This window comes from Odocoileus virginianus, chromosome 27 (genome assembly GCF_023699985.2).
Source record: "Odocoileus virginianus isolate 20LAN1187 ecotype Illinois chromosome 27, Ovbor_1.2, whole genome shotgun sequence".
NCBI lineage: Eukaryota > Metazoa > Chordata > Mammalia > Artiodactyla > Cervidae > Odocoileus > Odocoileus virginianus.
This window is the reverse complement of record NC_069700.1, coordinates 18,195,766-18,206,513: the sequence shown is the minus strand read 5'-3', so window position 1 is coordinate 18,206,513 and position 10,748 is coordinate 18,195,766. Positions and strand designations below refer to the sequence as shown.

Sequence of the window (10,748 nt, the reverse complement as noted above, 5' to 3'; positions counted from 1 at the left end):
AGAGAGTTGATATTGCAGTCTTGAGTTTGAAATCCACAGGGAAGGCCAACCAAGTTGGAAACCCAGGCAAAGTTTCTATGATGCATTCTTGAGGCATAATTCTATTTTCTTTAGGAAATCTCAGCCTTTCACTTTTAAGGCCTTCAGCTGATTGGATGAGTCCCAGCCATATTATGAATAACCTGCTTTACTTAAAAGTCTTGTGATTGTAAATGCTTATCACATCAAAAATATACCTTCATAGCAACATCTAGACTACTCCTTGACCAAATAACTGGGCACATAGCCTAGCCAAGTTGATAGATAACATTAACCATCACAGGGGGTATTTAGGTTTGTTTGGTTTAGTTGAGTTTGGGTTCAGATTTATGATGGTGGTAGTAGTTATAATGGTAATATCAAGGAACTATAATATTTCCTCCATTAGAATTTTTCTGCATATTCACATTCAGGCTATGGTAAGATAGCTGCAATTCAGAAGCCAGGCTGCTGAGATATCAAGCTATTTTGCAAAATGTTATGCAATCAAATTCTACATAATTCTATTATGGTATGCTATTAACGCAGTCAAAATTATATGGTTAATATTTGTAATTGACTATTGTATTTACAGTGGTTCTAATAACTGTGTGATATAACTAGAATTAATCTATGTCAATAGATGAGTCAAAATATGGAGGGATTATTTAAATACTAGTAATTTAAATTTATATATGTAAAAATTTTTAATGACTCCTTCCTCATCAGCCTAGGTCATAAAAATAAGCTAAATAAAGATTTCAACTATCAAAGTCAATCTTAGAAGACAAAGTAGGCAGGTAGAGAATCCTATAACTGGAGAACATTACTCTCTTCCTCCTGCACCTCACAGCTTAGTCTAAAATATATCACCATGGACAGTAGGCCTCCAAGACTGAAATGAAATGTGGCTTTGTAAACAGAATATGGACTCTGGAGTCAGAAACTCTACTGTTTGCTGGTTGGGCAGTTTCAGAAGTCTCAGTAATAAAGGATTTCATTGTGAAGGTTATTGGGGATTAAATGTGTTGGTCCTTGGAAAGTATCTACTACAGAGCTACACTGGGGAAGGAAATAGCAACCCACTACAATATTCTTGCCTGTGAAATCTTATGGAGAGAGGAACCTGTCAGGCTACAGTCCATGGGGTCACAAGTCGGGTACAACTTAGCAACTAAACCACCACAGAGCCTTATGGTTCCTAAACACTTAATAAAAGGGGGTTTTACTGCTCTCTTTGCCCTCCACAATGGCTTGTGAAATCCCATTCACTGGCTCATTCTTCCTCACACAACAGACCTCTGAGCTTTCCCTTACTACATTTAACTCCATTGCCTCAGCTTCATGATTCAACCTTCATTTGTTTCAAGGAACCTAGAAATGTTTTTCACTTTTAATCATCAAACATTTATTAAGTCCCTAACTGCCTCAAGAGTTACAAAGATGAATGAAGTCCAATCTCTGGTCTCAAAATCCCTGAAAATTAGAAATTATTCCAGAGCCCAGACAGAGTAAGTTCCTTTCCAGTATCCTAAGTTTAAGATCCTCCAAAGTATTCTGAAATCTTTACAGCCTCTTGGTTCCCCTCTTCCTTTCCTCCTGCCTCTAAGTTCTAGTTCTTTGTTATGACACACATTCCAGAACTTTCCTGTAGTCTGCTTAGGTCTAATCAACCTGAGCCACACGATTCCTCTGTGACTCTCTGCATCCTTGTTTACAAGGGCCTCCCCCACATCCAAGTTCATACTACTCAGAAACAGTGAGCTTGGGGTGTTTGTTTTATCTTGATCACCCTCTGACAAAGAAATCCAGATGACACAGAACCCACTGAAGACAATACTTGGAACATGGCAGTCTTGGGTATGGACTGACACCTTCTCTGAGGCCTCCTTGACCCTATTGGATCAGGAGTCTTCTCTTTGGGAACTTAATACAACTGCTCTCCCTTCCTTGCCTGCTTTCTTTCAAATTCAATATCCTTTCTTTCGCTCTCATTGATTTCTCTGGAAGCCTGAGGAAAACCCACATTCAACCTGTAGAGTGAGTGCTGATTTCTCCTTCAGTTTCTGGGGCTGGAATTGGTCAAAGAAAATAGCTATTTTCTGGAGAAACAGGAAAATTCCTCAGTCTTTTGTCTCACTGCCTGTAATACTGCTCACTTTATAATCTTCCTCAATTCTTCCTCTTATTTTCTTCAGGAAGAGACAGGAGCATTTTCTTAGTGGTCTAACATAAGAACATTCCAGGCACCATTCAAGAGGCTTGATCCAATATCCTATGTGTTTGTTCCTTCTTCCCCTAAGGGTTATTTCATATCAGATATGAAATTACTTTCATGATAGAGGCCAAACTATTTGCTCTTCATTTTAGTGGTCTATTAAGAGCAAATCTCTGGAGGTTATTTGGTAAGAGAATGTTCTCTTCTGACCTAATACCTAGAAGGCTCAGCAAACATTTTCCTAATTTTCCCTAAGTGGAGGTATATTGTTACATCTTGAGGTGAACTCACATATTGCTTTTTTGCAGTATCCTTAATCTTGGTATAATTTTCTTAGCCCTTCAAAGTCCATTTTTCTTCAGCATTTTTCACAGTCATAGGCAGATTCATGGTTCGTTCTTTCCTTCATTCATTCCTCCCATTCTTTCTCCCATCCTTCCTCATTCCTACCTTTGTTTTATCTCTCTCTCTTTCCATCTTTCCTTCCTTTTTTTCCTTCTCCCAATGCCTCCACAGTCTATGGTCTTCATAACCACAGCAATATAATCTTGTTAAGATTCTCTCTCTAGTGACACATAAACACACACTAAGGTTAGAAAGTCTCACTGTGCTCTCTCCTACTGACCACAGTAGTAACCCTCATAAATATCTATCTTATAATGAAGGACTTGGGAAGTGATGTTTGAGGGGTCTTTTTCAATAAGAAATTTCTGTCCTCTGCTGTGACTTGCATTAGTATGAACTGAATGACTTACAGTCAAATTTTTTGATCACCCATGAAAAAATTTTGAGCATTCATTTCTTATATATGTATAATGCAAATTTTATGAACATATTACTCTACTAATACATAAAGAAAACAGAAAGTCTATAAAAATTTTTACAGACTTTAAAATAGAAAGTCTATAAAATTTTAAGTTATAAATTAGATAAAAATAAAACTAATATTTCTTTCTAACATCCCAATGGAGTTCTTTACATGCCACTGGCTCCGCTAACAATCTCTTGCCCACAGAGTAAGGAATTCAATGAAGAGGAAATCTGTCAGATTTCCCACTCTAAACCAAGGGTACAAGCATTTGAGGGTCTTAGTATCTGACCAAAAGGACCAACAGAAAAGTCAAGAAATGGGAGGGAAAATAAGTGGAGACAATATGATGATGAAAAAGGAAGAACAGAGTTGAGGCAGCACAAAAGGGGGTGAAGGGGAAATGTCTATCTGTACGTAAGAGGTGCCCAGAAATTGTCTCTGATAATGACCACATCTAAATAAACAGGTTACAGGTGAGTTTTCATTTCAGAAATAGTTTTGGCTGTTATCCTGACTCTACTGGGATTTGCCATTCTCGCTATTTTGTTAACAAGATGGACACGGCGCAAGCAAAATGGTGAGTAACAATGAGTGAAAATGGAGATTCCCTATGAAAGCCACAGAGGCAGGAATGTCAAGATTCAGTCTGAGTTTGTTTCTATTTACCAGATATCTAGAGACTTTGCCAATATTCTGGAAATCCATTTCAATACATGTAATCTCTGACCTATTAGTGATTCCCCCTGCATCACACATTACAGAAAAAAAAGATCACATTTAGTTTAACAAGAGAAATAATATGAATAGTCTAAAAGAAAGTTATCTGAGCTCCAAGGGAAATTACCTTAGGAAAAGAAAGAAGAAGAGAGAAGGCACTACACTGGTAGATACCACTGGTTAATATTTTATGGAAAGAATTCAATATTTTTAGCGATTAGGGAGCTGATAAGAAGAAACAAATATAGAGTAATAGTTGTCAGTGAAACAGAGATATGGCTTAGATCTACACTGACCTATTCATGTGCCATGAGATATCTTCAGGAATTTTTTTAGCATCTTCCCCACTTTCTTCTAGTCAACTGCACCCCCTCCTTACTTCTCATATTCAATGCCTATAAGCTCTCAGAGAATAGTAAGTCATACGGAAGGATAAACAAAACAAGGCTGACTGGAGGCATGTGAGAAAAGGTAGGAACCAGTAACGCATGATGTCAAGACCATTTGGGGAGCAAAGAAGCATGGTTTAGAGTGAGGAGAGTTGAAACAGGATAAAGAACACCTCTCACAAGTGGCTAATAGAAATATTTTTGCTTAATTCTTCCACAGAAATTGATATCTCAAGATACAGTTCTGAACAAAGTAAGTACTTATACCCATGAGAAAAACAAAGTAAGCATTTATGAAATTTCCATAAATCAGGGACCAAATCTGTCTTGTTTACCATTGCATTTCCAGCACCTTGCATAGTGCATCATTCCATGAACTGAACTTCTAAGTTACTGGGAAAATTTAACCAAGAGGGAAAAGTGACTTTGAGACCCCTTTTGATTATTATTCAGCCCAGATAATATTATGAAAATGGTGACTGGCATGGTCACTTAGCATAATCTACTCCTGCTACTTATGTACAGTCCTTAGTTTCTACAAAGTAAATTAATTCCCCATCATTACCTGTTGTCAGGAGTTCATGTCTACATTAGGTCTCAGAGTCTTAAAGCCCCACTAATTTTCAAGAAGCAAAATCATGGAGCTCTCTCTCCTTTTTCTTCCAGGTGCTGGTCTGCTGGACTATGAGGATGACAGAGGTAAATAAACTAGGAAATACTAGAGAAAAACTAGGAAAGTGTTCCTGAGAGGATAAAATGGACTCATCTCCCTTTGAGCATGATTTATTACATAGCAAGTCTTTTGTCGTTATAATTTCCAACTGCCAAATCGTCTCCTTCTGCATATACAAATATGTGAAAGATTGTGTATTTTTTTCTCAGAAAAGACAAATATGTTCCCTTCTTAGGACCACTAAAAGAACTCTTTCCAGTTCCTGTTAATCCCAAGATCTTGGAAAGGTTAATGAACTTTTGAAATGAAACAATTACCTGGATGTGTAAAATGAGAATAAAATACATAATTCATGAGCTGTCATGAAGCAGCATACATGAGGATACTTTATAAGGTATAAAGTATAAGAAGTGAGCACAACTTATGTTATTATCTTCATGTTAGAAGATAAAATTGATACACAAAGGGTTAAGATACTTATCCAAATTCACCTAGCAAAGGAAGGAGTTGAGTAGTGAAGCCAATTTGTGGCCCTAAACTCAACATTCATACTCTTACATCTTACTATCCAAAATTGATTTAAGAACAAAAAAAAAGGCTTATTTTATACTATTTATTATTATAAATAGAGTTATACTCTGTCCCTCAAATCAGAACATGTGGTGTGACATGAGTGATAAAGTGAAATGATAAAGCTTATTTGAAATAAAACATTCAGAAATCCAATGATTCTAAGGAGATTCCAAGGCACACTCTACTTCTTTGTAGGGACACACAACACACACACTCCAAGCACATAGATTCATATCCCCAAGAGGAAAGAAAAGAGAAGGTAACTTGGTCACTTTGTTTGTCCCACATTTGGACTCTTGGCCCATTTACCCTCTTCTTACCTCTATGATTCATCTGTCCTGACCAACAAGACTGAGGAGCAAAGGGCCCTGACAATTTCCTCTTTCTTTTCTGAAACAGAATCCAAAGAAAATGAGAATATCTGGGAAACTATAAAAATCTCTTAGAAGCTAGATTGAAACTAATGATGAAACATTTCTTGATGGGCCGTTAGTTAACTTAATCTGTTTTTTCCCCCAAAAGATTTTTCTTCTCCAAGATCTAAAAGAGGAAGAGGTAAATAGATTTTCACCTAATAAGAAAATAATGTAGACATAGTTGTCAAGGTAGAATCTCATTATATTTTCCTCTTCTTTTTTAGGATTCCGGAATTTATACTCAACAGAAAGTGGTAAATAAATTAGATCCCAGCTTGTTAAGAAATTAATACAGAAATTGTTTATCAGAAATTAAGACTCTTTATTTTTTTCCCTCAATCCTCTAGACATTTCATATGATGATCGAGGTAAGTCTATTTAGAGATTATGGTAAAATTAAAGGAAAATCTATACTTGTTTCCTGTTATACATGAAGGGCTATAAAACCTACCCAGGTAAAAGATAAGAAACCAAAGTAACATATAAGATTGTGACATTCAGAAATGTTCACCTTCACACTGTGAGACACTTTTCCCCAAGTGCTATTCAATTCCTCACCTATTTACTTCCTAATTGGTTTAACAAAAGTAATCTGAGTAACTCAGGAGAAATTCAGTATCTTAGAGCTCAGAAATGCTAAATATTCAGTGAGCCTTTCTTAATATAAATGCTAAGAAACAAAGGAATCAACCCCTGAAAATTCATCACATTAGGGTATGATCTGTGCATGGAATGCACTGAATTTATTTTTAATGTTATTAACTTCTATAGCAAATGTAGTGTTTTCTATCTTTAAAATATCCATAGAGTGATAAGAAACAAGTAGCATTAACGGAAAGCAGAGATTTTGTGTGTTTCAGTCTTAATTCACATTACAAAGACAACCAAGTATCTCCTCCAACAAATGAGCTCATACAAATGCTCATACAAGTGAGCTCATATAAATGCTCATACAAATGAACAAAGCACTCATATTCAGAAAAAGAGCTGGGGAAAAAAATACACGCTGTCTTCACAGTTCTGGGTGGATCTTTAACTACCTTAGTAAAATAGCAAATGATACCATTAAGCAACAAAATTTAAGTCACTTCTAGAGTGCCAGTATTATTTATTTTTACATTTTCATGAAAATAACAGTGATAATATGACAAATTTTTGTGTAATAGTGATAACACATCAAGCTTTGTATGTCTCTGGAAATTTTGTAGAAAATCTATTTCTATGAAATCACTAAAAAACAAGTTTTAGATGAAAGGATATACATCAAATCACAATAAGTATATGCATATGGATTCATTAAATTTGGCATATCATCATTGAACATGAATTTTCAATCAGCTGAATAAATCTTTTTCCATTTTTTCTCTTATGTGGCTTCAACTTATTTTATAGCTAATATGTACTGTTTTAGTGTTTCCTTGTATATAATTTATTATTTTTTCTCACTACACTTATTTACCTTAATTAATCTTTGCTGCCCTTATTTGGCTCATAAACTAAGGCATGAAGAGATTTTGCCTTAGTTTCTTGATTACTTGGATACTGAGGGTGTTGATTGAGTAATTCTCCATAATGATATCAAAGCTATAGAAACAGAAAATTCAAAATGACTTTTCTTTGTTTTGTGTTTTTAGAGGGATACAACAGAAATTACAGTGAGTATCCTCTTATTTCTCAACAAAAGTGTGTTTCCCATTAAGTAACATTTCCCTAGGTTGTTAAAGGTTTGGGGAAAGAGAAATCCTTTCGGTTTATATGACTACTAAGCATTAGACAAGGTCACCCAGTGCTGGTTTAGGATGATCTGTCAGTAACACGTTTCCGAACTGACTGAAAGGAAAGGAAAAAAAAATTAGAGAAAGTGTTGAGTGTGAGAAAAAGGAAGTGATAGAGATAAACAGGGAGAAGAGAGAGAGACAGAAAGGAGAATACAAAAAAATGCAAGCCACAAGTTTCATAGGAATAGCGTCCATCTACTAAAACACGAAACCTTTACAGAGATTGAAGTGATGAGAAATCTGCTGGACATGACTTCCAGTACCCACCACCAAGTCAGTAGATCTCCCTGAGCTGGGGTTTCATCTCCTGGAAGGCTGCAATGACTGAAGCTAATAGGCAAAGTTTAGGGATCCAAATTCTGATGATTTGCCTCCTGTGTCCCTGTGTTGTGTGTGTTTTAGCGCCATCAACCAGCTCCCTCGGTAAGTTCTTTGTGGCTTTCTTTCAATTCTACTGTCATCTGGTTTGCAAGTCCTAAAGTTCCCGTATTTGATTTTTTTTCTTTCTCTTAAAGAAGTTTTAAAAATAAAGTACAAAAATAATTAACACTTGTAAACCCACACCCTAAATTTGATAACTGGTATTATTTTTGTCATAATTCTTAACTGTCAGGTAGAAATCTTCTGTCCCCATTTGTAGATCTATTCTACTCTTTCCTCTTCCCAAAGAGTTATAAGTATAAATCTTTTGCTTATTTTCACATATTTATATAATCTCTCTGTAACACTTAACAACATATAGTATTGTTTTGTATACATTTTTAAAATTTTACTAAAATGGCATCATTCTAAAACCATCATTATAACCTGCTTTTTTCCCCAAGACACATGGTAATACTGAGATATATAGAAACCTAGATTATGTATTTTAATCATTGAATGATATTCTAACTTACAAACATACATTATTTTGTCCCCTACTGATATATTCTTAATGTTTCCAATTTCTTCTGTCACAAATAATACTGTAAAATGTCCTTCAGTAAGTAGAGAATAGTTTATTCAAGGTACCTACCCTGAAGTGAGATGAATGAATCACACTGTATATAAACATTTACATAAGTTAGGGACATTTTAAGTTTACTATTGTGTGAGTTCCATGGTACTTACACGGGAAGCATAGCAAAATGTATAAAAGTTTCCCATTTCCCTGCATCAATTCAAACCTAGATTTTGTCATACTTTTACACTACTGCCACTTTGATAAGTTAAATTACTTTTTTACAGTCATAGCTGTATATGAATGTTTGGGCATTTTTCCTGTTTATCATTGTTTGCTTAATCCTGTGCCTTTCTTCTTTTACTTTGGCCCAAAGACAATCCTTTAGTGGTTCTTTAAGCCCCATGTGTGTGTAAAAATTTTTCCAAGCCTTTGTATGACTGAAAATAGTTTTACTTCACCCTCAGCCTTAAACAAGAGTTAAGCTGAGTAAATAATTAACAATTATTTTTCTCACACTTTGAAGATTTATTCCATTGTCTTGTGGCATTTATTATTGTTGATAAGAATATGCTACTATTTTGATGACTGTACCTAAGTAAATATGGTTTTAAGGTTTTATCCTTATAGTCTGCATTTTAATTTATATATATATATATAAATTAAATATATATATATAAGCCATTGGCTTCCCCAGTGGCTCAGCATTAAAGCATTCACCTGCAATAAAGGAGCTGCGTCTATCTAACAAACTATAATCTCTTCTTCTAAAATAACTGTCAAATATGTATAAAGATTCTCCTCACAGCTTCAGGTCTGGTAACTTCTCTTTCATATTCCTCATTTGCATTAGTTAACTCCAGCTCCTGTAATAAATAAATCTTAAAATTTCAGTGATTCTATTCATAAAATCCTGTTATTCTGTAATATCAGATATGCCTAGTTGATGCTTAGCTCTTCTGTCAGCAATGACTTAAGCATTCAATTTCATCTTAAATCTCCACCATCTTTACCTAATGGCTTCTACATCTTGCCTGCCTGAAGTGAGCAGAGGGGAAAAAGCTTTTAGATCATGAGTGTGAAACTTTTATGGATAAGCCTGGATGTTGTCTCACACATCACTTCCAAATAATTGGCTAGAATTCAATCATATGGCTACACCTAATGTCAAGGGAATATGGGGGCAATAGTCTAATCATGTTGTATTAATTTTCTATTGCTACTATAACAAACTGCCACAAACGTAATGGCTTAAAACAACACAAAACTATTTTTTATAGTTCTATAGATTAGAAATCTGACATGTCTCACTTGACTAAAAATCAAGGTGTAACATGGCTGTATTCTTTCTGGAAATTCTAGGAGTCAATCTGTTTCCTTGCTTTTTCAGCCTCTAGAGGCTGCCCACATTCCTTGGCTTATGGTCCCCCTCATCTACCTTCAAAGCTAATTAAAAAAAGCTAAACTTTCACATCATATCACTCTGAACTTTGTTCATTATTACATCTCTTTCTTTGACTCCCTTCAACTTCCTGCTTCTGCTTTTAACATTTCTTAATATTACACTAGGCCCACATAGATCATACAGAATAATCTCCCTTTTTTAAGATAAATTGATTAGCAACATTAACTCCATTTGCAACCCTGATTCCCTTTCTCCATGTAATCTAACATATTCACAGATTCTGGGGATTAGGATGTGACCATGGAGGACAGGGGAGTGGAGGAGTTCTATATCATTTCCTTATTTCTCAATGCTTGACCCTGGATGTTTTCCTCAGATTATATCATTCACTAATTTTTTCTTTGTTGTTGTTGTTGTTTAGTCACCAAGTTGTGTCTGACTATTTTGCTACACATGGACTGTAACCCGCCAGGCTCCTCTATTCATGGAGATTTCCCAGGCAAGAATGTTGAAGTGGGTTGCCATTTCCTTCTCCAGGGGATCCTCCTGACCCAGGGATTGAACCTACATCTCCTGCATTGCAGGCGGATTCTTTGCCACTGAGCCACTGAGGAAGTCCAATTCTTTCTCTGAGTCTCTTCTCTTTGTTTACCCACCTAATGATTTTTATAATTTAATGACTACATTTGCTACATTTGCTCATTCCATTTTATGCTTTATCAAATATAGCTTCTTCTGAATTAACGTTATTCTTGCTTTATGGATTCTATCCTTCATTAACTTCCCTTGTGGCTCAGCTGGTAAAGAATC

At 35.4% G+C, this 10,748-nt stretch overlaps 1 protein-coding gene across 7 annotated transcripts in view; it reads left to right on the top strand.

Moving 5' to 3' along the window:
• Window positions 1-1,667: 1,667 nt before the first annotated feature.
• TSBP1 (testis expressed basic protein 1) overlaps window positions 1,668-10,748 on the top strand; it is a 61,408-nt gene continuing 52,327 nt past the window's right edge. For 5 of the 7 annotated variants that reach the window (XM_070456288.1, XM_070456289.1, XM_070456290.1 and 2 more), the window contains exons 1-9: window positions 1,668-1,878; window positions 3,538-3,624; window positions 4,374-4,406; window positions 4,820-4,852; window positions 5,922-5,954; window positions 6,040-6,069; window positions 6,163-6,183; window positions 7,450-7,470; window positions 7,996-8,016. In XM_070456288.1, coding sequence (XP_070312389.1) covers window positions 1,866-1,878; window positions 3,538-3,624; window positions 4,374-4,406; window positions 4,820-4,852; window positions 5,922-5,954; window positions 6,040-6,069; window positions 6,163-6,183; window positions 7,450-7,470; window positions 7,996-8,016 — 292 coding nt within the window. In that variant the 5' untranslated portion in view covers window positions 1,668-1,865. The remainder of the gene's footprint in view (window positions 1,879-3,537; window positions 3,625-4,373; window positions 4,407-4,819; window positions 4,853-5,921; window positions 5,955-6,039; window positions 6,070-6,162; window positions 6,184-7,449; window positions 7,471-7,995; window positions 8,017-10,748) is intronic. The other 2 variants (XM_070456285.1, XM_070456287.1) reach the window with 2 other exon arrangements.